Genomic DNA, 25,054 nt, shown 5'->3' on the forward strand with positions numbered 1-25,054 from the left:
TTATTTCTCTCTACAGTTTTCCCAAATGATTATTTCTTTTCCCCTCAGCATAGCTGAATATGGACACGCAACAGGCAAATTGAGTGATTTGGGGCAAACTGTGTAACTCTTATTTTCAGCTTTTTCATCTGTAAAAAAGGAATCTCCTAAGTGAATATCAGCTTGCCTGATAGTTAACTGATGAAACTTTCTTGAGAGAGATAATACTTTTCAAACTGCTCGCTCTCCTGAACACAAATAATATCAAACTCATGCTCTCCCCTTCCCAGGCACTTAGCCAGATTGATTAGCCTTGATTATAAGGACACTGCTCACTGCACCTTCCACAAGCATAGCCTCTGCCAGTGTGATGTGCCTTTAACCTACTAATGCAATAGTTCACTTACCTGAGACTCGTCACTGATTGAAAAGCATGTTATAGGATGGGCATGAAACACAGGTAAGCATCTGAAATCACTATGATAAGAGCCCTTTGTAACAACTGACCTTCCTTCTTCATGGGTTTTATATTTGAATGTCTACAGATGTTTGACTTTTCTGCCAAACAACCATCCAGCCAAGAACAGGATGGCCCCTCCACCGGAATGTGTAGGTGATGACATTTCTTTCATATCTTGGCATCTAAACATGACACTCTATCTGGTAATAATGCACTGAGCCCCTGATTGCTTATGGCATGGCTCTTGGCAGAATGGGCTGTGAACGCCTGCACTATATTTTACTCCATCAACTCTTGTTATACATGTGTCGGATAGGGAACACAGATGCTCAATGTTGAGCAGCCCCAGAAAACAACCACTGTCAAAATCCTGCCTGGGGCATCTGTATAAACACACAGCACCATCCCGGGAGTTGTGCATTTCCAAAACATCTGCCAGTTCATCCCAACCAGCTTCCCTCACATTCTCAGGCCCTATCAATGCTACCACCACTTCTTTAATCCCTAAAGTTCAAGTCCATGGATTTGATTTCTTGTTCTCAGCTCATCTCCTGTGTGCTGGAGCCATCATTTATCAATAATCAGTAACTGTATTTATTCAATGCTTATTATATGTCAGGCAGACTCCATGCTAAGTGCTTTTGAGTCCTTTATCAAATAGTTGTCACAACAACTCTATACAGTAGGGCTATTTGTATTCCATTTTGCAGCTATGGAAATGAGGTTAGCAGTAGAGCCCAGATCCCACAGCTAGAAAGCGGTAGAGTCAGAATATGAATCCAGCTTTGTCTGTCACTAAACTGTACTGTATTCCCTCCGGTGGAGCATTAATCATCATTATCTTCCCCTTCTTTATAAGGCATTTTAAAGTTTCCAAAACATTGTCACAAGGCATATCACTTGATCCTCCAAATAAAACAGAGAACCAGGCAGGATATGTTTTAACCCCACTGTCACAGAAGTAACTAAAGCTCAGCAATTACCTGATTTACTCAAAGCTACATGTGCCTGAGTCTTGGACTCAAATCTGATTCTTTTCACTCTTCTCATAAATATGTTTTCATAGCAGTTATTTCTCCTTTGGAAATGACCAATATGTGAAATTTACTCGGAAGCCATTTTGGACTACTAACTACAAAGACATTTCTGACAGGATTTTCCAAAAATGGAGGAGAATGAGTTCTCCCTTTCCCTTTTCATTCAAACACTGGGCAGTCATTGGACTGGAAACCATTGAGACGATTAACCCTGATCCCTAAGGGAGGGAGAGTAGTAAGAGTAGAAAAGCTCCAAAATCCCTCTCTCCCTGAGAGCCTGTGACTCTGTTTTCTCGAACCACCTTATCATCATGATTTGGGTTGCAATAGCTCCAACTCCCTCATTCCAGGACTTCTGAAGCAACTTCAGAGCTGACTTTTCAGACCGTGCCCTCCAGTTCAGTCAGTCTCCCCTGAACAGGGTGATCATCCACCAAATTTATTCTCATCCGTGACACTATTGCTAGATTTTCCACAGCTCACTTTGGCCAACCACACCCATTTGATACACCTCTGTCTGATGTTCCATGGTCTGTATCCTCTACCCAAACTCAGTTTTAGCTTCAGTCAATCCAAACATTTTCCTGAGTCACAGAGACATCATGCCTCATCCAGTCTCCCAATCCTTTGCTTTTTAAGTGTTCCCCTCCTGAAATATGCTCCATTTCCCCCATATTTTTCAGGTCCAAGTCACTGATTTCAGTACAACAAACAAATATTTATTGAATTTCTCCCCCCAAAACACAAAACAAGTCTAGGACCTATCTTCTACTCATGCGGTAAAGCTACGAGGATCCAAAACTAAACAAGAAATGGCCCTGTCTTCAGGGAAGGGTACAATGAGAACCAGATGCCCTGGGCAACCATTAAGTTTTGAACACTTGATTCTACACAACTTAGCAACTAAACAGCAGCAGCAGCGTAGCTCATTCATGCTATTGTACAGCAGAAATGGACACAATAGTGAAAAGCAATTATACTCCAATTTAAAAATTAAAAAAAAGAATAGTGCACGTTGCACAACTGAGGTGCCTAGGATTACATATTGTGAACTTATCCCCATACAAACACACACAAACACCCGACCAGTTATTTGAATTTCCAGTATTGTGGAAAAGGCACATGAGAAGTGAACAGGGCCTGCGTTAAATACCATCTCCACTATCTTCTGGGGAAAGGAGTGCTGGAAAACCAGGATTAAAGAAGCAGAGTTTGGAATCTAACCTCTTGGATTTAAGTCCCAGCTCTGCCACCAGCTCGGTGACTGTAACAGGTCACTTCATATCTCATTGCCTCAACTTTCTCAACAGAAAAATGAGGATCATTTTTAAAAAACAATATACCAGCTGTACAGAGTTCTCCTTTCCCCATGGGGTTATTATAAGGACTGATTTAATACATGCCAAGTGCTCAGGACAATTCCAAGCATTCGGCCATCAGTGAGTAAGTGTGAGCTATTTGGATTATCACTAATTCAGTGATCTTTGACAGATTAAATTTCCTGAGCCTCAGTTTCCTCATCTTCAAAATGAGAGCAGTGCTTACCTCTACAAGTTGACTCTGAGAATTAAATGTGGAACCATCGAGAAAGCACCCAGCAGCTATCCCAGAAAAGGTCCCCTTATATCTGATCCAGGACCTGGACTTCTAATCCCCAAAACACACATGAGATCCTTCTCCTGTCTCTGCTTCTCTTAACAGTTCTGCCTGCCCATCATTCGTGCTACCGTAGTAAGCACTTGTATTTATCCCATAGAAAATGCTGGCCTCTTACAAATTCATCTTTAGGAAATTACAACCTAAATTACACTCAACGATTGCATAACCAAAAGACCAATCAAGTTCCCGAGCCCATGGGAAGCTCTTCCATAGCCCATCCCTGCCCATTTTGGCGAACAGTGAGCGGCAGAGAGAGGAACCAGCCCTCTCCTGCTCTGGGAGGATAGGGGCCTCAGGCACATTGCACCGTGTAAAATCTGGTTAAGATGAATATCAAGAGCAGCCTTGAAAGCAAAAAGGAGTCAAAGCAGGTCAGACAGCCGCCAGAGGGAGTTTGGGAAGGGGAGGAGAGCCTGACTCATCAGCTCTGCCTGTGGGGATCTCAGGGAGTTTATAGGGAGCGCCAGGCTTCTAGGAGTCCTGGATGATGAGCCCCACCTCTCTGCTGCTGGCTGCAGACCTGAAGGCAGGGGCTGGTCCCAGAGGGCCCAGGACCCACTATGGGGTCTGTTCCCCCACAGTGATGCTGAAGAGCCCCTCCCCTAGCCAGGACAGTGATGTACGTAAAGCAGGAAGATGCAGTGGCCCCTGGGGAGACGCTAAGGGTCTGCTTTGAGGTGGGCTTGGCTGTGAAGAATGGCAGTCAGGCCCAGGGGAGGAGAAGTTCCAGCACATGTGCAAGTTTACACAGGAGAGAGCCCTGGGATTCACAGCTAGGACAGCTGGTTCCAACTCATATAAGCACTTCACCTGTTCCGCCCTCTCTCTCTCAGTAAGGAAAGGCCAGTGCACAGTCATCCAGGGGCTCAATGGGAAGGAGAGGAATCCTGAAGAGTGGAGAGGGAGGCTAGAGCACTCTACGGTGGTGCCAAGTGAGCTCCTACTCCTGGATCCCATGCTCTGGGCAGAGCCTAAAGCTCTAATCAGACACAAACCATGCAGAAGGAGGCTGGTGGGCAGGGACGCACCTGAGACTCTTCCTTCTGACACCCAGGGAGTCTGAGGCCCCTTGCCTCACATCACGAACTCCCCCACCCATCCCCCTGGCCACACACGGAGCACACAACACTCACAACCTACAACACCGCCCCCACTTCCACTGTCATCTGCTTATGTGTGCCAGCGTCACTGAGACAGAGAGGGAACACTGTAATCTGTCCCAATGACAGCCAAGGAAAGAAGCTAGGGCCTGTCCTGGCTGTCCAACTGCAGTGCCCACCCCAGCATGCAGTGCAGAATCCCACACTCTGTGCCTGACTCAGTGAGACTCTGCTTGGAAAAAGCCTCATGTGCCTTCCCGAACTTCTATCTCAGCAGCCTGTAAAGGGCATAGTCACGGCCTCAGAAGTTTCTACAGCTAAAGGCAGGGAAAGCTGCCTGCTCTGATAGAGGGAGGCTGGCTCCAAGGGGCTGCTAATTATGTATGATGACCTTGCCTGCATGAGGTACGTGAGGTGTGCAAGTTGTGTCTTGCAGGTGAATTGCTTTGAGATGGGATTGTTCTCCATATACAGGTTGCTAATTTCAGTTGCCTCATTGCCACGGGCCTATGCAGGCAATATGTTCAAGTCCCCTCAACGGTAGTGAAGAAGGCACAATTTGGGATCTAGTGAGACCAGGATATATGAGCGATGGTTAGAGAGTTAACATTTTGATGCTTAAATTCCCAATTAAGTTGATAGCTCCTGCCCTGGCTCATACATGGTAAAGAATGTGCCTGCAATGCAGACTCAAGTTCAATCTCTGGGTCAAGAAGATCCCCTGGAGAAAAGAGTGGCTACCTACTCCAATGTTCTTTCCTGGAGAATGCCATGGACAGAGGAGCCAGGCAGGGTCGCAAAGAGTCGGACACAACTGAGCAACTAACACTTTCACTTCACCCCACCTTATTAATTTGAGGTTTAATGAGATAACACACCAAAGTACATGATAACTGCAGCTACCATTCTTTTGTCCACTATGCAAGGCACTTTCAGGTCCGTTTTCTCATCTGATCCCCACCACGTTCTGTGAGAAAGAAAATATCCACAATACACAGTACACAGAAGAGGAATGTCAGGGAAATATGTGACTTGATTAATGTCAGGCAGCTGGAGAAGGAAGCCAAAATCAAACCCAGGTGGTGGGGATAACTCTGAAATTTGTGCATTACCCAAGACAATTCTTCCTCCTAGGCTGGCGCTCCACTGTAGGCACAATGCGGACTTTGGTTCCCTGTCTTATTTCCACACTTGAGTCTTTTCAAAAGCACAATCTGGTTACTGTCAACAAAACATATCACAGCCTGACTCATCAAATGTTTCCCCGGTCACTAAGGGACTGAGGTGTGCTGGGTGTCATGCTCCACTCAGACACGTCACTAGGCAAACCAAACTATCTCTTAGAAGGCAGCATCCCCTGCCCGAGGATGGGGAGAGTTAATGATGACCCAATGAAAGACTAAGTTGTCAATTACCAGCTCAGGTGCAGATGGAGCCCTAGGCCTTGGAAGGCAACTTCCTTCTCTTTCCAGGAGCTTCTCTTTCTCTTAATTAGCAATTAGTCTGCAACTTAGGTTAGCAGGCAGAGCTTGAAGAAAGACTACGGAAGGGAAAGGAAAGATTAAGGAAGGGAGAGGAAAGATTAAGAGAGGAAGAGGAAAGACAAAGACAGTACTTTGGATGTGTTACTGCAGAGCAAGATTAGAAGGATAATTTGAGGATGTTCCTTCCCAGGGGCACTGGCGTTGAGGAAGGGACAGAAGTGGTGCCTTGATGGGCTTAAGAGCATGGGTTTGGGCTTTTATGTTCATTTTATTTTTTAATTTTTAAAAAATTTTTATATAATTTTAAAGGTGACTTTGCATTTACAGCTATTACAAAATATTGGCTATAGTCCCCATGTTGTAAAATATATCCTTGAACCTATCTTGCATCCAGTACTTTGTAACACCCACTCTCCCAACACTGTACTGCCCCTCCCGCTTCCATGGGTAACCACTAGTTTGTTCTCTGTATTCATGAGTCTGTTTCTTTTTTGTTATATTCACTAGTTTAGATTCTACATACAAGAGATATCATACAGTACTTGTCTTTTCTGTCTGACTTATTTCACTTAGTATAATAACCTCCTGGTCCATCCATGTTGTTGAAAATGGTAAAATTTTATTCTTTTTTTATGGAATAGTAGTAGTGTTTTACACATGGATATATATACCATGTATCCAATCATCTGTTGATGGACACTTAGGTTACTTCCATGTCTTGGCAATTGTAAACAATGCTGCTATGAACACTGGGCTGCATTCTCTATTCACATTGGCATTTGGGGGAGGTTTTTGGATAGGTACTCAGGAGTAAAACTGCAGGGTCATACGGTAGTCCTATTTTTCAGTTTTTTGAGAAACCTCCATACTGTTTTCCACAATGGCTGCACCAACTTACGTTTTTTTAAAAAAAAAAAAAAAGGAGCAAGTTTTGTAACCAATAAAATAACCAACAACCAATAAAAGCAGTTATTTAGGGAGGCTCTCTGGGTCACTATAGCAAAGAAAGTGGATGATAACAAGTCTCGTCTTGTGCTTGTGTTCAGGACTCCCACCATCACAGAAAACACTTAGATTGTATTAAGATCCTTGGGAAAGACTTTGGGTTCAACCAGTTCATGGGCTAGGACCTTTGTTTAGTTCAAAAGTGTCGGGAAGGCTCTGTGGGCCACAGCCCTGCTAGTTTCACCTGCCATCTTCATGAGGTCTGAAGTGCAGGGAAATGGTACAGTCCTTAAGGCCTCATAGCACCCATGATCACTCACTGGCTTATAGGAAGCTCTAGTCAACAACCTCTCCTTTCAAGTCACTCATTGCCTCAATAAGCATCACCCAAGCGTGGCCTGCCTCAGGTAATCAGTTATGTTTTCCAAAAGGTAAACAAGTCATTCTCCCAAATTATGGTCACTTACTTCCAGCGCTGGGTATTGAACCTCACATAACCCCTTACTAGGAACATATCAGAATCTGTACGGTTTCTCCCATGAGTGGTCTCTCTGGTACAAATGTGAGAACACTGAGCACTAGGGGTAAAACCTCACCTCCGAGGAAGAGAGGGATGGTGCCCAGAAGAACCTGCAGTGAGTCTAGGTTCACTTACAGGAGAGCAGATAGCATTACCCCAGTTTGTACACCTCCAATGGGCAAAAAAATGGCTCCTACCCACTGAACCCTGCTTGTAGGAAAGTGCTCACAGTTTCCCTCATCCACAGATTTAACAATAGGCTCTGTACATTTATTTTGTTTAATTACAGATAATAATCACACTCATACCTCTTGTGTTCTCTTGTGCCTAATTCTAAAATCAACTGTTCAGTGTCTTTTTAAATTTCAGCTTCCCTAACTAAGACTTAAGAGTGATTTTTCACTAACATAAAGGCAATGCAAAATTATCTTAATTGATAAAAAGATATATAGACACCAGTCCATCTATACTAAATTTTCATATAAATTGAGGGACCAGAGAGAGGTTACTATAATTCTGATTGTAAGCTATTTCTTAGGAGGTAGTTTATTTTGGTTTTGGACAGCAGTTAAGTATAGAAAAATCCCTTTGCAGAGCTCCAATCAATTATTTTATTCATTAAAAGAAAAGTGGGGGTTTCCCTTAAAAGCTTCTATCCTAGTAAAGAGAATAAGCTGTTTGTAAGATCTCTATTCAATAAACAGAATTGTCTTTTAATAAATGGTGGCTATCGTATCAGAGAAAATAAATGTGGAGGGTATATTCAATCACTGAGTAAATCTGCTTAGTGCACCATGCCTGCTCAAAGTTCATTTGTTTACATAGTGAATTCCTTTTTGATACCCTTACCTCATCAAGTGGTTTAGAGCAGGCATGTGCTCTGTTCTTTCTCTTCATAAATAGCAAAGCTACTTGGAACTCCAAAAGTGGAAATGAGTTTGTACCAGGGAAATCTTGCAGAAACAGCATGGGCTCAGACACATCTGGGTCACAACCCAACACTGTGACTGACCTAGTTGAATGAATTTTTTAATTCTCTGAGCCTCAGTTTCTCATTTATAAAACAGATTGTTGTTTGGCTTAAACATTATTGGCTTAGAACACTATTTCTAACATGGTAGGTGTCAGAGAATGGGAGTTTGTGTGATTGCTACATCACCACTCTATTCAGGTATGTTGGCCAAGACTTCACACTGGATACATTTTTTTAAGGTTCTCACTAGTTATCTATTTTCTATAATACAAAGCAGTGTATATATGTCAATCCCAATTTCCTAATTCATCCTATCCATCCCCTTCCCCACTTGGTATCTGGATATTTGTTCTCTACATTTGTATCTCTATTTCTGCTTTGCAAACAAGTTCATCTGTAGCATTTTTCTAGATTTTACACATAAGTGATATTATATGATACTTGTTTTTTCCCTTCTGATTTCACTCTGTATGACAGTCTTTAGGTCTATCCATGTCTCTGCAAATGGAACAATTGTCATTCCTTTTCATGGCTGAGTACTATTCCATTGTATATATGTATCTTCTTTATCCATTCCTCTGTTGACGGACATTTAGGTTGCTTCCATGACCTGGCTATTGTAAATAGTGCTGCAATGAACACTGGGGTGCATACACTGGATACATTTTTTTTAAGAAGGCTGTGGTCAGGGTCCAAACAACAACAGTGGAAAAACTCAAAGGATCAATGCTTGATTCCTTACTCTTCATTCAGCATGCAGGTTGAAGGAAACTAAACATTTGCAATGTGTTGGGTCCACATTTTATGATCTGTCCTTTTTGCAGGAGTGCCAGGATATGTGGGGGGTGGGTGCCAGACTAGCCTTTCAGAGCATCTGCACAAATCACACAGAAGAACACTAGTGCCTGAGAATGAAAATGCAATGAGGTCACCAAAGATAAGTTTCATCACTTAGAAAAGCCTATGGGGGAGTAAAAGGGGGACTCATTGGCAGGACAGGAGAGAGCAGCAGGAGCCCCAGACACCTCCAGGCTGTGGAAACACCTCTCCTTTGAGTCGCTTGATGCTTGCTCTATCTTTGTGAATCCTAATGGAAAGGAGACAGTGTGCCAGCTGCCAGCTTTCTCCACTTCCTCACTTACCTCCTTTAGTATAAGGGGTCTCCCAACACTCAGTGGAACAAACTCTCTCTCCAAGATGGTTGGTGCTTTTCAAATGCGTCTCCACAGGCTGATAAGCCTGAGATTTTGGTTAAAATTAAGTATTGCCCTGCTAAGAAATAAACTCTTTGTGTAGACTTTGTGTGTGTGGCAAAATGTACATAATATAAAATTTATCATTTTAATAACCAACAAAGACCTACTGTATAGCACAGGGAACTCTGCTCAACGTTATGTGGCAGCCTGGACAGGAGGGAAGTTTCAGGGAGAATGGATACATGTATCTGTATGGCTGAGTCCCTTCACTGTTCACCTGAAACTATCACAACATTGTTAATTGGCTATGCCCCAATACACAATAAAAATTTTAAAAATAAAATTTACCTTTTTAACCATTATTAATGTATAGACCTACAGCATTAATTACTATTCCCACTGCAGTGCAACCCTTACCACCAAGGATACATCACAAGAACTTTTTCATATTCCCCAGCTGAAATTCTGTACCCTTCAGGCAGTTGACTCCCCCATTGTATTTCCCCAGCTCCTGGCAACTTCCCTTTTACTTTCTGTTCCTCTGAAGCTGATGACTCTAAGTACCTCATATAAATGGAATCATGTGATATTTGTCCTTTTGTGACTGATTTATTTCACTTAGCATATGTCTTCAAGGTTCATCCATGTTGTAGCATGTATAAGAAATTTCCTTCTTTTTTAACGATGAATAATTGTGTAGACTTTTAAGTGAAGATATTACAGTCTCAGTTGATGGCCTCATATTTTGAGTCTTGCTGTAAACTCTACACTTAACGAGTCCTTAAAACCTGAACTATTTCATTAGTATATAACTTACAACTAGTTGAAAGTATTACTGAGCATATTTATTTAAGCTGGTGAAATGCAATAATATAGATTTTTTCATGAAAACTATCTTCACACAGTGGTATCTTAAGTTAAAAACTAGTTATTGACATCCCTGCAGAGAAACAGTATTATTTGATTAGCACTTCTGGTTGTAGAGACATTCAGGAAGGTCACATTCTATGGTTTCTGGTATCTGAGTGCTAAGGCACTTAAACAGAGGTCTACAGATAATTCAGGTACCCCAAGAAAGAAAGCTGAGCACAGAAGAATTGTTGCTTTTGAACTGTGGTGTTGGAGAAGACTCTTGAGAGTCCCTTGGACTGCAAAGAGATCCAACCAGTCCATCCTAAAGGAGATCAGTCCTGGGTGTTCATTGGAGGGACTGATGTTGAAACTGAAACTCCAATACTTTGGCCACCTGATGCGGAGAGCTGACTCATTTGAAGAGACCCTGATGCTGGGAAAGATTGAGGGCAGGAGGAGAAGGGGACGACAGAGGATGAGATGGTTGGATGGTATCACCAACACAATGGACATGGGTTTGGCTGGACTCCGGGAGTTGGTGATGGACAGGGAGGCCTGGCGTACTGTGGTTCATGGGGACAAAAAGAGTCAGACACGACTGAGCGACTGAACTGAACTGAACTGAAGTTTGCTCACTGAAATAACTGGATCAAAACCCAAATGACTCATTTCTTATCCAATGTCCCTCCTGATTTTCCCTAATTAATCACCCTCGATAAAAAGTTGTTTTAAACTCACATTATAATCTACTTATATGTTTATTAATTTACTGAATTTATATATTTGCTTAAATATTACAATAAATTTGGCTCTAATCATTAAAGAAATATTACAAGGTACAAAAGAAAGCACAGCATTTCCACAGGAGACATGAAGCTCTTCTGGCCCATGTAAGCCTAAAAAATATTGTCATGTGAGTCTCGACCAAATTTAGTATCTGTGGAGGAGGTAATCAATGTTCACCTATTCTGGATGATTTCATAAAGTTTATTTATAACTTAGACTTGTTGAAACAAACACATTCTGCAATGTCATCAAGAGGTAGAATGGGCAGACTAAGCCTCTTTTACAAGTATTAATTTTTAAGCTGTGTCTTCAGAGACATCATTCCCAACCAGGAGACCTCACTGTCTCAGTGTCCTTTGAATTATTAGAAGATGAGAAAGAAACTAAAAGGAGAGTGAAAAATTTTTTGATGACAGAAGAAAGATAATTTGGACATGATAATAATGAATGAAGACACCAGAAGGAAGAGCTTGTAGGATGAGGTGGAGAACAAAATACTGACCCCTGAAGTCTGTGCTAAAAGTGATTTTCCTAAGAATTTTGTATATCACGCCTGTCATAAACATTCAGCTTCATTGTGCAATGAAGACAGATGACAAGAATTTATTGTTCCAACAACCAAAAAAAAAAAAAAAAGTGACTACATTGTTGGAATCTGGGGGTTTTTTTTTGTTTTTTTTTTTTTCGGTTTCAAATGTGCAGTGGAACTTTTGTGCCTCCAAGGGCTGGGGGTAGTAGTTTATGTAACTAATCGGACATCTACATAAATATGAAAAATGGATCAGGTTCCTCTCTTCTCATCTGTTCTAAAGCCAGAACTTGCTCTCAAGTTAAGAGGCGTGCAGACAGGAGAGAGATGAACAGTTTAGCTGTCCTACGCTGACTCTCTTACATGAGCTTCTGGGTTATGAGGTTTTCTCCATTTAGCTTCTAAACGGTAGGAGGGAAAAGGCTTGAAGAGTCACTTATTAGGGAAGAAAAATGCTTGGGAAGGTTGGTTTTAGGTTGGGGAGAACTTTTACAGATCAGAGGATGAAGATGTGAAGAAAACACTAAAGAAAGACTGGTGGGGAAATACTCTGAGGAAGGACTAAGAGCATTAGAGGGAGAGTTGACAATGGCCAGGAAAAAAAAAAATTAACTTCTTCAAAGACAGGGAACAAGTGAACAGTCAATAACACAGGAATTTTGACATTGAAAAAGAAAAAAAAAAGATGCCGAGGATACTCAGTATCTTAACAGCAAATTAGATAGTGACGTCACATTCTGAGAAACAGTGAGGATAAAATGGGTGGGACTTGGGTCTTGGAAAGGTTGGCCTAGTCCAAATAAGGAATGCAAGAGGGAACTAGACAGATGAATGAAAAGATGACCAAGCAGCCTAGGGCTCCACCTAGGGTACGCTAGATTCATAGTGGGGCATAAGAAGGTTGTGTTTGCTGTGTGTACTTGAAATCTCACTCGAGATGGGGCAATTCCAAGTGATGATTTTATCTAAGTTGGCATTCTTTGAACACCAACAGAGGCCATAATAGGTGAGCAGATCAAGAAGTACAAGTCCAAGCTGTCAGTGCCACCTACTGGCTTACAGAAGCCAAAGAAGAGGCAAATCAGATACAGAGTAGAATTTTAAATTTTCACAGTAATAACTGGATAACCCTTGCTTGACCTAGCCATGCATCACCTGTAATTACAAAGGAGATTCTGGGTATAGATATGGGACAACTCTCAGAACCAGCTAAGTAGCATTCGATTTAGCAGAGCAAGGTATATTTAGTTTAAAATCCTACCCTAGCATTGCCTCTGATATATCATGGAGGTTAAGGTAGATGGATACTAGGAGCTGGGAGACCCACATCACTGTGTCAGTTCCTACAGGCATGGGTGCTAAGGCACAGGGATGGTCTTGGCCTCTAGGTCTAGCAGAGTCTAGCATATGCCCTTGCTTTTTTAAGACCTTAACCTAGACTGTGCAAAAAGTCAAAGGCATGTGGCCAGCATTTGTATTATAACTATCTCTTTACAAATCATTCTACAAGAAAAGGGCCTTTTAAATTTTGTGTATCTAAATCTCACTGAGTACCTGGCACACAGAAGTTCAAAAAATATCCATGGAATCAATGAATGAGTGAGCTGTGTTCTCCATGATCCTACATTTCTCTAGAATACGCTTTCTTTGGGTTTAGGAGTCTCTGTGACTGTCTCTCATTCCTGTTTCACTCAGCACACATCTTTTGAAAGACACATAGCTGTCATCGAACTCTGTAAACACAGATCATTTTCATTGGCCATGTAGGCATGATCTGCTTCTTCCTACCTGGTCCACCCTGGGTCCTCCTCTGCTTTTTATCATGCTGATGCCTGGGCTGAAAATCACACTGCTCAACTGACTGTGCCTCCCTCAGCAAAAATGGAAGAGATTTCAGCAAGGGCAATAACAAAGAGGGGAAACGGGGGAGTCTGAATAAATAAAAAGAAGGCTGCAGAAATACAATGCCTGTATTGTAATTGGGTGAGACAGTCCCATCTTGAAACCAACACTCCTACTAAACAGAAATCCCAGCTTTTTCTGCCTCAGGATGCTGATTACCAAAAGTACAACTAGTCCTCTAAGACCTTTGAGTGAATTAGTAAAGGGTGCTCGCTACAGAGGCAGAGGCTGCCCACACCAGAGTGCCTGGCTTGGTGAGATGAACCTGGGGGGAGGAGAGATTTTCTGCCTCAGCTAGATGATTTGGGCTTTTAGCGCAGTGAACAACCTCTGCATTCTTCGGCCCTTCTGGTTCCTCACTCTCTAAGGGCTAGGACTTCTGGGAATCACTCCTGGGCTAAGAACCACAGTCCCATTCTAAAAATTACACTTGTCTGGTCCACATTGCATACCGGCAATGAAGAAAAGAATCCAAGATATGCGGGGTGGGCCACTGTTAGATTCTTGATCTGCTCTGAGTATATATTCTTCCCCATTAATTACCAAAACCAATAGACTTAGTCTCTGTGAAAGGCTTTTTTCTGCTATGTAAAGGCAAATTCTAGCTGCCTCTTCATTTTCACTTCTGTGGTTTAGTGCTAGCAAGTGGAAGATTTATGTAGGTAAGGTCTGCCTTACCCACCTCTGCTAGTTCAGTAAAGCTATGGGGAAAGGCAGAGGGGTGGACTTCACTCCCACTCCTCATCAGTAAGGTTCAAGTTTCCAGGGCTTTTTGCAAGGCAACTGCAATAAACCAGGCCGTGAACCTTGGAGTTTGAGTTAGACCATTTGACTTAACCAGGGGCAAGTCTTGCCCCATCCCTCTTCTGGCTGGATGGATCTCAAACCAACAACATTCAACAGGCTTACAGGGCTGAGGCGTGGTAGGGGGGCAAGTGAAGGTTGTGACTCGACTGAAATCTGAAACTATATTTCCTGGGTGTAATCAGTTTCCACGTCATACAAAGTGGGTCTTCGGATCTGACTGAGACATTTTTCCACCTTTTTTTTTCTTTTTAAGACAATGATACCGTAGTGTGAATAAAGGGTTGAATTCAATGAATGGAGACCCATTATTGGATTATCACCAGCAATAAGGCTGGCTTCTCTCCACTGCCTTTGCCATGTGAAAAAATTTTTAAATGTCCCCAGGTTTGTGAAACATGGAACGTTCACGTGGGAAGACCTCATATGGGTTTTTCTTTGGGAAAGATGAACTTCTCTGGCTATCTTCTTATTGTTACTCTCTCAGGGTGAGATGCAACTCACATCTGTCCAATGTCAGCCAAGATTCAATTGGCATTTGTGACTAGTAATCAGAATCAACCCCTCACCCTGGAGCAGTGGGACAAGATCTGGGCAGGTCATGCCTGTGGCTTGACCTCAAACAGGATTATACCTGGGGTCTCTGTGGGCCAGGAGCCCTTAGGTTTTAACAGGAAAGTTAGTAGGAACTCAGTGTCCTGTGGGACACCCCACCTCAGCCTCTTTCTACTTAAATAACACATATAACACTTATATAACACATCTATAACACATGTTGACTAGATTCAGAATTATGTCACTGCCTTGTAACTTTCTGACGTTCTAACTTCTGGGACCCTTGGGAGAGTAATAGTTGTAACTATAAAGGAAATCAACTCTGAATATTCATTGGAAGGGCTGGTGCTGAAGTTGAAGCTCCAATAATTTGGCCACCTGATGCAAAGAGCTGACTCATTGGGAAAGACTCTGATACTGGGAAAGATAGAAGGCAAGAGGAGAAGGGGACAACAGAGGATGAGATGGTTGGATGGCATCACTGACTCAATGGACATGAGTGTGAGCAAACTCAGGGAGATAGTGAAGGACAGGGAAGCCTGGCATGGTGCAGTTCACAGGGCTGCAAAGAGTCAGACATGACTTAACAACTGAACAACAGCAACATAAGGTCAGGATTTAGGACTGTTGCTGAGCCATTCAAGGTCTCTTCTCTCTGAATTGTCTCCACTGTTTTTTCACAGCCACAGAGGGAACTGGCTGCTCTCAAGTAGAAATAAGATAAACAACTAGATTTTGTTCCCCAGGAGAATACATCGATGAGCATGGCCACTGCCAGATCTGCGAAGCCTCGTGTGCCCAGTGCCGAGGACCAACCCAGGAAGACTGCACACGCTGCCCTGTCACAAGGTGAGTGACCTTCCTCAGTATCTCCTGGGGTTGCAAGCTCATGACAGGCAGGATGAAGAGAAGAGGTACTTACCACCTGGAGGCACCCCTTGGGCATACAAAAAAAAGAATCAGCTTCCTTCCCCTGACATAGAAAACCACCGTGGTCTGGCCACAGCTCACCTCTGTTGCATACTCTTGCCACGGTACCCCATAACCACCATAAAAATAAGTTCCCTGGACACTAGATAAGCCTTCCCATCAATGAAGGTGGTGGTAGCTTTGATGCCTAGAATCTCGTCCCTTTCTGCACACCCATCCTTCAACCATCATCTCCATCTGCTGATAAAATATCTATTCACTTTTCTAAAGTCAATTCAAGGGTGAACTGTTCTATGAAAGCATTTGTTACCTCTTTCCAATAGAATTAAACCTCACCTTTATGTCCCCTATACTCTGTACAAACTTCCATGATTGCACTTGTGACATTTTAAGACACTGATTCACAAATCTATTTGTTAGACTGTAAGCCCCTTAAAATGCTCATCTTTGTACCTCCATTATCTATCACAGTGCTAAGAAACTAGTAGGCACTCAGTCAATGTTTGGTAACTGAACGAATGAGGAAAATAGCAAATCTCTGAATGGGACAAGCATCTTTGCTAATCACTGAGAATCTCTAGTGAAGAGAGTTGGGAGCACACTGTATTTTTTAAATCAATATTCCTCTATTAATAAATTCTAGTATGTAATATTTGTTGGTCTCATCACTGCTCTGATAAATGCAAAGGAAGCAGGGTCTCTCCCAAGATCAATATAATGAGGCTGCTCCAGTGGCAAGTAAATCTCTAGCATGGACATCCCCTCTGCCATGCACAAGAGTTATTTCATCTAATTCTTTGTCTGGACTCTAATACCCTGAGCAGGAACTGTTGTGTATGTGTCTCTTTATTCTCTAGTGATTAGCACACAGTAATAAATCAATAAAGAGAAGTTTCACCAAACCTGATAAAGTATATAACTAACATCATGAGCTTGGCTCTCCAAATAGCTCCCTCAGAAAGAAGAAAAGAAAGAGAGAGGGAGGGAGAAAGGGAAAGGAGGAGGGAGGGAGGGAGGAAAAGAAAGAAAAGAAAAAAGAAAGGAAGAAATAAAGGAGGGAAGGAGAAAAAGAAGGAAACAAAAGAAGGGTCTTACTAGGAATTCTTAATGCTGTGATAACATTTGGTAAGTGTCTCTTTAAGAAACCTATGCCTCTTGAATTTGTGTTAAGTCAGCTTCGAGGCATATTATTAGACACAGACACCATTTTGAAAATACATTCTGTTTCTCGGTTTCTCCTTTAAGTCCTTGCCATATCAAAATCAAACCTTACACCACGTTTGAACATCTTTGAACCAAGGGAACTCGTTAGTATTTGTTTAATAAGGCAGCTACCATCATCCAGTGTACACTGCAGAAGTCATGACTGCCCCAGGCCCACCAGAAGTGAGAAAAAGTTCAACTACCATCAATGGCCATTTAAAAAAATCTAAGCTCATTGGTACAAGAAGATTAGAGGTCTCCTGGGCCATTTGGATAGTCTGGCTTCAGCAGCCCATGGTTTAGCTTTTGAAGATAGAAAAGCAAGTGTGTAGATCTCAGAAACTATTTTGAAAGATAGAGTCATTGACTTGTTTGTTCTCAAAAGGGTAGCAAGCTATTTTCTTTAGGTGTTCTCCAAAGTATTTCCTTGACTGGAATCAGGTCTATTCAAGGCAATCTTCAGCACCTGCTTTATGTCCAGTTTTGAGTTAGGTGCAAGGTCCATGAAAATTTTTTTTTAATAGGTGACTTGGGGGTGGTGGGTCAAAGTCAAGGGCTGATGCACTCAGGGACCAGAACACTGGGACAGCTTTTACACCCTAGGCCTGAAGCAAAACCTGTAGCCTTAGAAGAAAAGAGGCTTGCTAGAAACTGGAGCTGGAGGGGACATAACCACTCCAGAAACATGCAAGGAGGAACCTGAGTTGTGGCTCCAGAAGGAATAATTACCATAACCTCTCTCCTCCCATCCTCAGATCTCCTGCTGGTGTTTCCTTTCCTTGTCTGAAGCATCTGAATCCCAAAGAGAAATATCACTTACAAGTGAGGAAAGTGAGCTTAGGAATGCAGCCTCTAGTGGGCACTAGTGGGCACAGCAGGTCAGAGAATGGCAGAAAATGGACATGGGGTAGCAGAAAGGTGGGGCAAACAGGACAAACAGGACTACTGGGCCCTCTGAGTTTCTTTCTATTCTTATGCTTTTGGAGGATCTCTAGTACTGACAAAATAAAGGTCATCCCTAAAGGAGTTTTTATCTGGGAAAGAAACGTTAACTTAGAAGTTTTCTTAATATGAGAGAGAAGTAAATCAGTGGGAACGTAGATGAAACAATTATCAGCTCATGTGCTAATAATTGGTGAAGCTGAAAGAACCTGGGTGAGGGGCAGTTTCTGTTATGTCTTATTTATTTTACATGTTTAAGTTTTTCCATAATAAAAATTTAAAAAAGAATTTAACTCTGAAGTTGTTTTCCAGGAAATTGAAAAGCCCTTTCTTTATCTTCTAGTTTTCCCTTTGGTGGTGGTGGTGGTTTAGTCACTTGTTGAGTCCAACTTTTGTGACCCCATGGACCATATACAGCCCACCAGGATCCTCTGTCCATGGGATTTCCCAGGCAAGAATACTGGACTGGGTTGCCATTACATTTTCTACAAACCTTTGGGTTTATTTTGCTCCTTCGAGATAATTAAAAACTTGGGGTACAGTCTTTGTCACTGCTATATAACATGTCTCAGGTTGGCCAAAATGTTTGTTGGGGTTTTTCCATAACATCTTACGGAAAATCTGAATGAACTTTCTGGCCAGTTCAATTGCTCTATAATGTCATGGTCCTCACTGCCCAAGATAATTTCCCAACCCAGTCCTGAAGGAATTGCAGAGTCCATGAACTAACTAAAAACATGTAAAAGTTTTCTGACCCACCCTCAAACGTTTTATTTGATCTGTTTCCATAATTCAGGGGGAAAAAAACCTTTTGTCAGATTTCATTCTGTTACACTGCCAAGAAATTACAGTAAATATTCTTGTGACAGTTTTAGTTAGGCAAACCATCAGTCAACACGGAGGTCCAGCTAACCCTAACTTGCATCTTTTCTACACACACACACACACACACACACACACACACACACTGGGGTCTCTGGAACATTTAGTGCCAATGTTGAGAACTTCACCTCTGGCAGCTCTTCAAACATTTGGTTTTACCACCTTCTTCCTTTCCATGAGGCCTGTTGGACTCAGAATGGTTCACTGCTAATGAAAAGGCCAAGAGCACGTGTGACCTGGGGACCGTAGGGCTTCCCCAGTACAGATGAGCTTGCTTGGGTGTCTCAGAAATCCACAAACTGGATGACTGGTGTCCCAGAGATGGCTGGAGTTGGCTTTAAAGAAAATTTTCATCGGCCCCATGAAGCCCAGACTAAGAGGATCTCTTTTCCCCCACTAGGGAAGATCTGTTGGTATCTGTGGGAATCTGTGTCACTTGAGATGGGCTTTTTCTTCAAGTTCCTTAACAATTTTTCTGAACGAAGTTGGGGTAGGGGAGTTTGCAGGAGATGATGTAATTCAGTCCTTCACTCAAGCACAACTAGTTTCCTTATCATTCAATCTTTATAAAGAATTATGTTCTTACAAAAACTGAGTAGGTCACTTGTGCTTTCTTCAAGGTAGGGATAGAGGAAGATGGCTTAAGGCACAATTATTTGCTTAGTACTGTCTTAAACTCAGGCTCTCGAGTAAATATAGACAGCTCTTCCCCTGTGTAAACATGGCACCACTACACCCTTTGATTCACTGCCACACCCACTCAAGTTTCTGAATGGTTTTTAAAGGTTCCAACCATTGGCAGTATTAGATCACTCTCTCAAGAGAAATAATTGCCCCCAAAACCAATCTGTCATCTCTTCCCACAAAGAGTAAAATGATGATGTACTTTCCATCTTTTTCTCAATTTAGCAAGAAAATGAACCTTCACAAATAAACATGCCCCATTCTCCTTCTTAGTGAAGAACAAAGTAGTTCACTTGTTTAAAAACCTCAGAAAGCTTTTACACAGTTTTTTCATAAAGGGAGGTTTCTTTCATGTTTCTTTTTTTTTTAACTAGCCACATCCAAATTATTCCTTGACAAATCCTCTAGCTCAGAGACCAGAGCCAGGGTGGGGTCAGGATTTCCCAGCTAGCATTAGTGCCATCAGCTGAACGTCCGGCCTAAGAGCACAGTCTTCCCATTACAGGTCGTGGTGCAGGAGATCTCTTCTGACATGGACAGCCAGATGTGTATGCATGTCTTTTTTAGGGCTGGGACTCCACACCCTGCAGTGGGCCAAAAGTATTATTCACGCCATTGTGCTGGGTAGGGTGACCAGAACCTGAGGGGCTGAGGATCCAAGAACAAGGCGGCCTTCTTGGGTGGTTGGCCTGAATTCCATTCTATTTCCAAGCAGATGCAAATGACACAGACTTTCAGGGATGAGGTAGACAATTCCAAGCAACACATACTCAGGATGCCTTGTCTCCACCACAGTTTCCTTCAAACCCAGGACTGAAATGCCAGTCCTCCATGTAGGGCTGATTCTAGCTATGGAAACAGAAGAAGTTTGACAAACCAATGCCACCCCAGGAACGAGTTGTGACATCATTCTGGGTGGAGAGAGGAAGAACCCCTAGCAGTGTTTTCAGGCCTTCAGCTCTCCCGGATGTGGATACAAGCATCACACCCTCCGGGGAGCATGTGTGTGCTACTACTCAGACACCTTCATGACTGACACAGTAACTACTGCTGTAAGCAAGATCCCTGGTTTGCACCACCTGTATGACTTAGGTAGGAGTCATTTAGCAAGTTCCCCAATAACCTAGACCACCGCTGAGAAGTTTTCAAAGTAAATTCCCTAGACCAGCACCATGAACACGATCCAAGAACTTGTCAAAAATGCAAATTCTTGGCTCTCTCCCCCGAGGAACGACTGAATCCGAAACTCAGGGGTTGGAGCTCCCCAGCTCACTTCATCCATCCACATTACTCATCTGACTTGCACTTAGACATTGTGTATTTTTTTCTGAGCAAAATCTTAGACATTGTGTATTTTTTTCTGAGCAAAATTCTTGGATACAATTTACTTCATCACATGGGATTACTTTGCAATGGAAAGAAGAAAGAAAACTTTGAAAATATTAACCATGACATTATGATACATATATTGCATGTGTATAAAACCAAAGGTTTTAGAAGCCCATATACTAACTTATCTGTGGTGTCCTTGTAGGTGATGGCAAACATGGTCAGAAAATAGAGACTGTGGTACCCTATACACCAGGAAACACTAGCAAAAATGACACTCAAAACCAGAGTTCATTGATTACCTGCCATACGTGTAGGTCAAGTTTATAAGTAGCACCTAAACTATAGGATAGTGCTGCTTCAAGAGCCCTTGGACTTGACATTTCCTTGCAAAGTGTGGGCACACTGATAACTAAAGAAAGATACTTTCTCCAAAGCCTCTGGATTCAAAGACCACTAAAATGCCTTGAAAGTTCAAAGACCCCCATCTCAGTGTTGACTGGGTTTGGCTGGAGCCTACAGTGCAGGTTTAATCCCCAGGGCACTGGTTAATTTGTTTGAAACAAGAATCAAGGTTACATCCACAGCCAGTTCCTGGCATGCCTGCTGTTGGGTCCAATCTTTGGCCAAGGATGGGTACATGACTAATGCTCCCCATGTTCTAAGATGATCAGTCCCAGGCATCACCCTTGTTTCTGGAACAATGAAACAAAATCTGTGCAGCAAAACACAAACACCACATGTTCTAATACTTAATGCCATCCCACAAAGCCACCCTTACAAACTAAAAGTCTGCTTGCCTCTAGGATTTTTGATGATGGCCGCTGTGTTTTGAACTGTTCCTTGGGCAAATTTGAATTCAGGAACCAATGTCATCCATGTCATTTCACCTGCCAAGAATGCCAAGATGAGCCTTCCAACTGCACCTCCTGTGGAGTAGGTGAGGGAGTCTGGTTGCTCATTTCTTCCCCTTACTTCAACTTGCTCTCCCACTGGACATTACTTTGTTTGACTCAGAAGCCTCATCTCTGGGGAAGAGGCAGGTGAGATTAGACAGCTGTTCATTAAAGAGTACGTACAACCTTGCAGTTTCTGCTTACTGTCAGAACATAAGTTCACACTGCTAGAGACACAGACCTACTTCCCCTGAGGAGGTGAGAGAGAAGCTAAGAGATGTTTTTCCAGAGAAGGAGAAAGTAAGGGCATGCAAACACAATGACAGGCATGAGCTAGACAGCAAAGCTAAGCTTCACTGAAGTGAAAGTGAAAAGCTAGGAAATTAAGACAGACACATTCAGTCTTCAGGAGAAACAGCCTAAGAGAGGCTGTGTCCGGGTCCCCTCAGCCCTGAGTGACACCATTTAGAAGCTGTCAGAGCCCTGTGGGATGGCAGGGTAATCTCTTCCAAACACAAATATAACCTTTACTGTCCCAGACCTTCACAATTCTAAAGCTTCTGGTGTCAATAAATTATATTCTATGGTCACTCTGGTCCTCTGCAGCTTGACCCTTGACTGTTCTCTAGTCTCCCTACTGCTGCTGGTAAGTGGCTTCAGTCGTGTCCGACTCTGTGCGACCCCACAGATGGCAGCCCACCAGGCTCCCCCGTCCCTCGGATTCTCCAGGCAAGAACACCGGAGTGGGTTGCCATTTCCTTCTCCAGTGCATGAAAGTGAAAAGTAAAAGTGAAGTCACTCAGTTGTGTCCGACTCCTAGCGACCCCATGGACCGCAGCCTACCAGGCTCCTCCATCCATGGGATTTGCCAGGCAAGAGTACTGGAGTGGGTTGCCATTGCCTTCTCCGTCTCTACATATGCCTGTCCCCAAATTTGACTTCATGAGGGACTGATTTATATTTTATATAATTAAATTTACTTATCTTTAATTGAAGGATAATTGCTTTACAATATTGTGTTGGTTTCTGCCAAGCATCAATATAAATCAGCCATAGGTATATCTATGTCCCCTCCCTCCTTGAACCTCCCTCCCAACTTCTTCCCCATCCTAGGTTGTTACAGAGCTCTGGTTTGAGTTCCCCGAGTCATACAACAAATTCCCACTGGCTATCTATTTTACATATGGTAATGAATATGTTTCCACGTTACTCTCTCCATACGTTCCACTCTCTCCTTCCTCTCACTCCCCATATCCGTAAGTCTGTTCTCTATGTCTGTGTCTCCACTGCTGTCCTGCAAATAGGTTGAGGGACTGATTTATATTTTATTTGCCCTACACTTAAAAAATTTGAATGAAATTGGGAAATTAAAAAAAATTTTTCTCTTGAAAACCTGGAAGATTTGGTAACAGTGCGTCTTCTGGTCCTCAAATGATTGACTAGAGACCTCCAGGCTGCTCTCCATTTGCCATAGTCCCCACCCCTCCCAGCTGTCTCACTGATCCTGAGGCTGTCAGTTACCACCATCATGACATTTACATGGTTTTACTGGTGGGGAAGAATTATTTAGCTTTATTCTTGCTTGTCATAAAACAAAGAAAAATGAAGAATAAATCAATAGTTTCATGCATTTGCAGAAAAATGAGGGAGAACACATATCTTTGTGTAAATTAAAATGATTGATTTGTGTTTAAACAAAGTATATCTGTCCAATTTTACCTCTACCCTGCTTATTCTGTTTCCTTCCTCACCTGTAAGATGGTGATCATGGCTGCTTCCTTTAGGATTATTATGAAAATGAAATGAGACAAAATAATAAAGCACTTAGAACAAGGTGAACTGCACAGGAAGCGCACAAAAAATGTTAATAATGATTATTATTACTACTACTATTACTACTGTTATTGTTTGTACCACTTACTTCTATGGGCATTTCAGTCTCTAGCCGAGTTAGTTTTCTGTACAGCAGAAATTAAACACAACTTTTTTTTCCACATTTGTTAATATCACCACTGATCTCATCAGAAAAGTTTTTGAGGACTGAAGAACTGTTAGGCTCAAAAGTGCATGCAATAAACCCAACATTTACATCAACTAGACTTCAGTAAAAATTTTTTAAATGTATTGTGCCACTCCTGTGTATAAGTTACTCTACATAGGTGCCATGGAAGATACAGTAAATGATAGCATGATACTCACATTCAAGTTAACAATCTAAAAAACAAGTTTGTCTTCGTGTGTTATAAAATGAGAAGATATTAAAGACGGGATGAATGGCAGTAACCCTACCACATGTCACTACTTTCAGCGGTAGTGAGCAAAAGAGGCTTTCTGAAGAGGAGATGGTTGGCCAGGTTCTGATTAGCAGAGTTTTCTGCCTGTTAAGAGTGCTGTACCCCAAGACCATGTATTAGGGCAGCTAAGCCATGATTCAGTGCTACAGAAGATAGTTGATGGAATGGGTGCAGTTCTGTATCAAGAGGCTTTATTCAAAGGCTGAAATTCCTCTGGCTAAGGAGCCCCATCCACACACATAAGCCTCTCCCAACTCTTTGTAGAAACTTTACCTCTTGCTGAATTGTAACTTTGTTAAAGTTAGGTTTGAATCCTTTTGAAAAGGCAGAAGGCTAGCTCTATTGATGAAAATTCAATCTCACCCCAGTTTATCCTCTACCAAACTGAACCCGAACCTAAATTCTACGAATTATACAGTAGCTGCAGTAAGCAAAATGTTGAAGTCAACTTTATAAAGTTTATTTTCAGAGTCCCCAGCCTTTCCTTCTTCCTTCCCAGCAATCCTGTTCCCATCCTGCCTGCAATCTTCGACCTTCTTTTCCTCTGGCAAACATCCAATGACTTCACGTTGGTCCACCCTCCCTTCTAACAAAATCAGCTGCCAAGAAATACTCTGAAAACAATTAATTACTCTTCAGTATAAATGAAAGCCAATCTGAACCTCTCTGGGAGTTTTTCGCTTTTTAACTTTCGTCTCACATTGCTGACGTGAAAGGTTTTGGCACCTAACAAAAATATCAGCCCTTCTACTATCAGAACCAGCTTCTCCTACATATCATTACAGGAACTTAAATTCTGAGATTCTGGGCAAGTAGCCAAAATTTTATGTATGATATGCAAATCATTGAGGTATCCAAATTATCACCCAAAGCTAAGTGAGCTGCCATGCTGTCAAGCTATTAGAAATATGATCAAATCTTGGCATAATCCTGACCCAAGCAGGTGGGGAAAGCCTGCCATTTTGAAGGTGCCTAAGTGACTTCCTTTTGCACTGTCCATGTATTTTAAACAAGACCCTTTAAATCTCTGTCCTTTAAGCCCAAATTATAATACCCAAAGGGGTTCAAATAACAAAGCCATATCTGAACAATCAAAATGGAACTGAATAACAT

General features: G+C 42.3%; 1 protein-coding gene across 2 annotated transcripts in view; it reads left to right on the forward strand.

Moving 5' to 3' along the window:
• PCSK5 (proprotein convertase subtilisin/kexin type 5) overlaps positions 1 to 25,054 on the forward strand; it is a 500,900-nt gene that overhangs the window by 386,193 nt on the left and 89,653 nt on the right. For both annotated transcript variants that reach the window (XM_068974738.1, XM_068974739.1), the window contains exons 21-22: positions 15,528 to 15,630; positions 21,558 to 21,691. In XM_068974738.1, the coding sequence (XP_068830839.1) occupies positions 15,528 to 15,630; positions 21,558 to 21,691 (237 nt within the window). The remainder of the gene's footprint in view (positions 1 to 15,527; positions 15,631 to 21,557; positions 21,692 to 25,054) is intronic.

The sequence above is a fragment of the Capricornis sumatraensis genome, chromosome 6 (assembly GCF_032405125.1).
Source record: "Capricornis sumatraensis isolate serow.1 chromosome 6, serow.2, whole genome shotgun sequence".
NCBI classification, from domain to species: domain Eukaryota; kingdom Metazoa; phylum Chordata; class Mammalia; order Artiodactyla; family Bovidae; genus Capricornis; species Capricornis sumatraensis.